This window comes from Mandrillus leucophaeus, unplaced genomic scaffold (assembly GCF_000951045.1).
Source record: "Mandrillus leucophaeus isolate KB7577 unplaced genomic scaffold, Mleu.le_1.0 Scaffold413, whole genome shotgun sequence".
NCBI lineage: Eukaryota > Metazoa > Chordata > Mammalia > Primates > Cercopithecidae > Mandrillus > Mandrillus leucophaeus.
The window spans coordinates 258,078-263,814 of NW_012104399.1; the positions used below are offsets into that span (position 1 = coordinate 258,078).

General features: G+C 39.9%; 1 protein-coding gene across 1 annotated transcript in view; it reads left to right on the top strand.

Annotated features, from left to right (window-relative positions):
• Positions 1-356: 356 nt before the first annotated feature.
• AGL (amylo-alpha-1, 6-glucosidase, 4-alpha-glucanotransferase) overlaps positions 357-5,737 on the top strand; it is a 77,877-nt gene continuing 72,496 nt past the window's right edge. The window contains exons 1-2 of the mRNA XM_011992555.1: positions 357-629; positions 706-855. Of these exons, the coding sequence (XP_011847945.1) occupies positions 774-855 (82 nt within the window). The 5' untranslated portion in view covers positions 357-629; positions 706-773. The remainder of the gene's footprint in view (positions 630-705; positions 856-5,737) is intronic.

Consider the following 5,737-nt stretch of genomic DNA (forward strand, 5'->3'; position numbering starts at 1 on the left):
CCGGCCCTCCTTGGGCTGCGGCTTCTGTGCGCGGCTGGGCAGCCAGCCTTTCCCCTTCTGTTTCTCCTGGTCCCCTCCCCCGACCGTAGCACCAGAGTCGCGGGTCCTGCAGTGCCCCAGAAGTCGCACGTATAACTCTCTCGGCGTAAGTGCTAGGAATGCCGCTGGCCTCGCGGGGAAGCGCATTCTTTCTATCTATAGCTCGCTCTGTACATCTTCTGTCTGCGGCAACTATTCCAGAGGCAACAACTGCTTCCCTCTGTTCTCATCTCCCCATTGGTGGCTGGCGACCCGAATTTGGGAATGGGGAGATCGCCCACCTGTTATCTTTGAGCAGACTAATCTCTTGTAAGCAGAAGTGCCATTCGGAGTCTCCAGAGCCCTGTGGCTTGGGGCTGGGAATGTCCCCCTGACTTCAGGCTTTCCTGAATGTGTTGCTTTTCTCTGAGAATGCTCTAGGTTTTTAATGTTTTTAATTGTAAGAATCTATAACACAGCATTTTTATTTCGGTCTTATTGGTTGTGCTCAAAGGCAGGAAACAACTATTAATTTGCCTTCTCGAATCTTATTAGTTATAAGATTCGTTCTCTTTCGTTGCTTTGCTAGGCATAAAACACACTTCGAACATGTAAGTGCCGCTGTCAGCTCTGGAGAGTTTAAGGCAATAGTTATGTTCGATATTTTAATTCCTTTTTGTTTCATAGGGGTAACTCATTCGACTGTGGAGTTCTTTTAATTCTTGTGAAAGATTTCAAATCCTCCAGAAGCCAAAATGGGGCACAGTAAACAGATTCGAATTTTACTTCTGAACGAAATGGAGAAGCTGGAAAAGACCCTCTTCAGACTTGAACAAGGTCAGTGGCAAGTTGTTTGACTTGCTCCTTTGCATCTTTTAAACTTTTAATTCATTGGCAGTCCTGTTAATTTTTTTAAAGGTTTAAGATAAATATTATTTCCAAGATCTAAAACTTGATTTGTACAAAGATAGTTCTGTGTTCTCCATATATCACTAATGAATGTTGATTTAAATTAAAAATATTTTATATCCCTCATGTTAGGATAAGGATAAAGTAGCTCACTTTTCTCTGCATACTAACTCCCACTTAAGATTGAAGTTAAATATGTGATCAGAAGATTGACCATATCATTTCTAATAACATTTACTATTAAAACTTGATAAATTACTTCGTATGTAATTTCGCTTTGGGTGTGTGTGTAGTTTTGCCTTTATATAGCTCTGCCTCCTTTCCTTTGTTGAACCTTTGAATTGACAAAATAGATTACAGCAAAAAGTATAGTAAACTATTGCTTATGTATATCAAAAACCTCTCAAATGTGGAGAAGGTAAAAACTGAAAATATTTTCTTACCAAATAAAAAGTGCAATTGCTTATCTGGTTATGTTGAAATATAGTTGATCTGTATTTAAAAGATCAAATTACTTTTCTACAAGACTAGTTAATAGATGTTTTATTTTCTTCACCTTTGTAATTTTTCAACATTGAAGAAGTGTAATATATGAAAAATGCAATCACCCTTATTAATGTACCAAATGGATGTTGATAGTCATAAACCCTTTGAAGGAATTTTTTAGTTTCCCTAATGTTTTAAGAGTTAAATTTTTGGAAAAAAATGTCACACACACAATGTGTTATCTTCATGCCAAATCCGTGTCTTTTTCCAACTTTGGCATTTAAAATCACTGAGTACCTACTCCATTTTTGGCTTTCCTGACTCTGCACTTTTCTGGTTTTGATTTTTTTTTCCCCCCCTACCCTGTTGCGTATTCTTGTCAACTTGGTGTCTCTTACTGGGCTCTCTTCCTTTCACTTTTTAATTAATTATGGGTATCTGCTAGGAATTCTTTCTTTTTCTGTTCTCCTTCAAAGAATTAGTTACACAGTCTCATGGCCTCAACTGTTGCCTCTGTGCTGACGACTCCTTTTGGAGGAAAGGCCTTGAGCTTTCTTCTTCTTGGAAGCTTTCAGTGTTTGATGACAAGGGTTGAGAGCCAGAATTCTCCTGGCTCTGCGGCTAAGAAGCTGACTTGGGGCAAGTTACATTAATTCGGAGCGTTCATTTCTTTTTTTTTCTTTTCTCTTTTTCTGAAACAGGGTCTTACTCTCTTGCCCAAGCTGAATGCTGTGGCATGATCACGGCTCACTGTGGCCTGGACTTCCTAGGCTCAGGCAATTCTCCTGCCTCAGCCTCCCAAGTATCTGGTACGACAGGCATGCACCACTATGCCCAGCTAATTTTTTTTTTTTTTTTTTTTTGTAGACTGGGTCTCACTATGTTGCCCAGGTTGATTTTGAACTCCTGGCCTCAAGCAACCCTCCCTCCTTGGCCTCTCAAAGTACTGGGATTACAAGCATAAGCCACTGGACGTGACCCCAATTCTGAGCATTAATTTATTGGTGAAATGAAAGTGGTAATTTCTGTTCTACTTTTCTAGGTTTTGAGACTCAAAATTAATAATACATGAATTTCTAGTGACAAAGCCCTAAATAAATATAAGGCATTTATATGAATCACTCCATGTATTCCCACCCTGGACCTTGGCTTCAACCTGATATTATGCAATAGAATAGCATTAGGATAGCTCAACTTGGATATGCTTAAATCTGGCATGTCCAAAAATATCCCCTCCCCATTCTCAATCCTTCTTTATTTCTGAGCTTCCCTGTTTATTTCGTGGCATCTCCATTTTTATAGTTCCCAGGGTAGAAACCTTATATTCTTCTTTGACGATTTCTTCTTTTTTCCTGCAGTCTCTTTTTAAGCTTACAATTTCTTTCCAAATATCCCTGATTGCCTTGTCTATTCTGTATGGCTGAATATAGATGCCAGAATAATCTTATGCAGTCTCTTCCCTTTTTATTAAGTGGTATGTATAAAATCAAATTTAAATACCTCTCTCTGACTTCCAAGACACTCTGTAATGAGACTACACCTTCCTTAACCAAGATTGTATCTCATTATTCTCCATCATTAATGTTATAGATCTTTACAGTTGCCCAAGTCATCCCTATCAATTCCCTTCTCAGCAGCTTTTCTCATGCCTGTCATTATACCCCTGCTCCCATCAGATTCCTTTATAACTGTTAAATCCCATTTACCATCAGTCTATGTGTTGCCTAAGTTTCAACTTTCAGCTAGAATTCCACCTCCTTTGTGAAGTCTTTCCTAATTTTTCACTGTCTGCTTCCTTTGACTTCCAACTACACAATGAGCACAGAACTATTAAGTGCTGAATAATGAAGCAGTGTCTAAAAACTTGTTAGTCTTACAGTGTCAGACTAGGGTTTAAAATCTGTGAGAATTGATGAGGACAGGTGACTCACACTTGTAATCTCAATGCTTTGGGAGGCTGAGGCTGGAGGATCACTTGAGGCCAGGAGTTCATGGTCAGCTTGGACAACATAGTAAGACTTTATCTCTACAAAAAAAGAAACAAAATTAGCTGGGCATGATGGTGCTTGGCTGTGGTCCCCAGCAACTTAGGAGGGTGAGGCAGAAGGATCTCTGGAGCCCAGGAGCTAAAGGCTGTAGTGAGCTATGATCCCAAGATTGCCCTCCAGCCTGGGTGACAGAGTGAGACCCTGTCTTTAAAAAACAAAAATAAAAGGCCTTGGCGCGGTGGCTCACACCTATAATCCCAGCACTTTGGGAGGCCAAGGCATGTGGGTCACCTGAGGTGAGGATTTCGAGACCATCCAACCTGGTCAACATGGTGAAACCCCGTCTCTACTAAAAACACAAAAATTAGCCAGGTGTGGTAGCGCATGCCTGTGATCCCATCTACTTGGAAGGCTGAGGCAGGAGAATCGCTTGAACCTGGGATGCAGAAGTTGCAGTGAGCCGAGATCACGCCGTTGCACTCCAGCCTGGGCAACAAGAGCAAAACTCTGTCTTAAAAAATATATAAAATAAAATAAATAAAATAAAATAAAATGAAAATTCTGTGAGGATAAGGACAGCCTTACAAACCTAGTGCAGTGTACAACAGTTAAGTACTTGTTGATTTATTACTAAGACTCTAGTTAAAACTAGCAAAAATTATAAATTCAGCTAACTTATTTGAAGAGGGAAATGTGAAGAATTTATGAAAAAAGAATGATGTGGTTGACTTTATAACTCTGGTTAAAACTGGTAAATATATCCAAATGTTATAAATGAGAATATGTCACCTATTTTTGCAGTAATGGTGTGATCATATTATTTTAGAAGATAATTTGAAATGTGAAAGATGAGTTGAAGAGAAGAGACATTGGAGATAAGAAGCATTGAGAAGGCTATTTTAAAAACACATCTGGTTAAAGAAAAGAGTTTAACAGTCTGAGCTGAAAAAAAGAGGACAAGGCCAGGCGCAGTAACTCACACCTGTAATCTTGGCACTTTGGGAGGCCAAGGCAGGCGGATCACCTGAGTTCAGGAGTTTGAGACCTGCCTGGCCAACATGGTGAAACCCTGTCTCTCCTAAAAATACAAAAATTAGCCGGGCATCGTGGTGGGTGCCTATAATCCCAGCTACTCGGGAGGCTGAGGCAGGAGAATCGCTGGAATCCAGGAGGCAGAAGTTGCCGTAAGCCAAGATCATGCCACTGCACTCCAGCCTGGGCAACAGAGCGAGACTCCGACTCAAAAAAAAAGAAAAGAAAAAGAGAGGACAAAGTATGAGTTATTTTAAAGTTCAGAGGACTTGGTAACCAATCAAATGTGAAGAAAAACTGGCAATTTCTAGCTCTTTCATATTTAATTGGTCACCAAAGCCCTCATATTTCTTTCCTTCTCTCTTTTCTACAAGAAGGAATTCCTCCTCGTTTTTAAGACTGATATTTCTATAGAGTCTTCCAATTCAACAAGTACGAGACTAAATAATGATCTTTCCTAGACAAAATCATAGCTTTTTCTTTTATTTCTTATCTCATTTAGTGGTAGAATAATGAATAAAATCAGACCCGGCACGGTGGCTTACTCCTGTAATACCGCACTTTGGGAGGCCGAGGTGGGTGGTTCACCTGAGATCAGGAGTTCAAGACCAGCCTGGCCAACATGGTGAAACCCCATCTCTACCAAAAGTACAAAAATTAGCCAGGTGTGGTGACATGCGCCTGTAGTCCCAGCTATTCAGGAGGCTGAGGCAGGAGAATCGCTTGAACCCAGGAGGCAGAGGTTGCAGTGAGCCAAGATCACGCCACTGTACTCCAGCCTGGGCAACAGAGCGAGACTCAGTCTCAAAAAAAAGAATGAACAAAATAAGTACTTCCCAAATCTGAAATTCTACCATCTTTTAAATAGGTTGATGAAATTTATAATTTTTACTATTTTTTAAAGAAAACATTTATACATAAAGGTTCTTTGATTAGATTGAGTTTCTATAAATTGAGTGGAGGGGAAAAGATAGAACATATTTATTTACAATAATAGTTTAATCCCTCATCATGCTAGTTGCCTACAAGAGAGATATGGCTAATACAAGTAAAGTATCCTAGCGTTAGTATGAGGAATAAGATAGCCACACCGTGTACTGCTATGACCTCAGCTAATTTTAACAAACTTAGTCATGGAATCTGACCTACTCTAGGTCCTCTGATGTTTCATTTACTGTATATAAAAATTTTAGTTTCCGTGATTTGCATTAGAGGTCTACAGAGTGGCTGTGTATCCCTCGGGGTATGCGCTGATATATCTATTGGGCTACAGAAGGAAAATGTAACATCTATCCCTCCCTCCC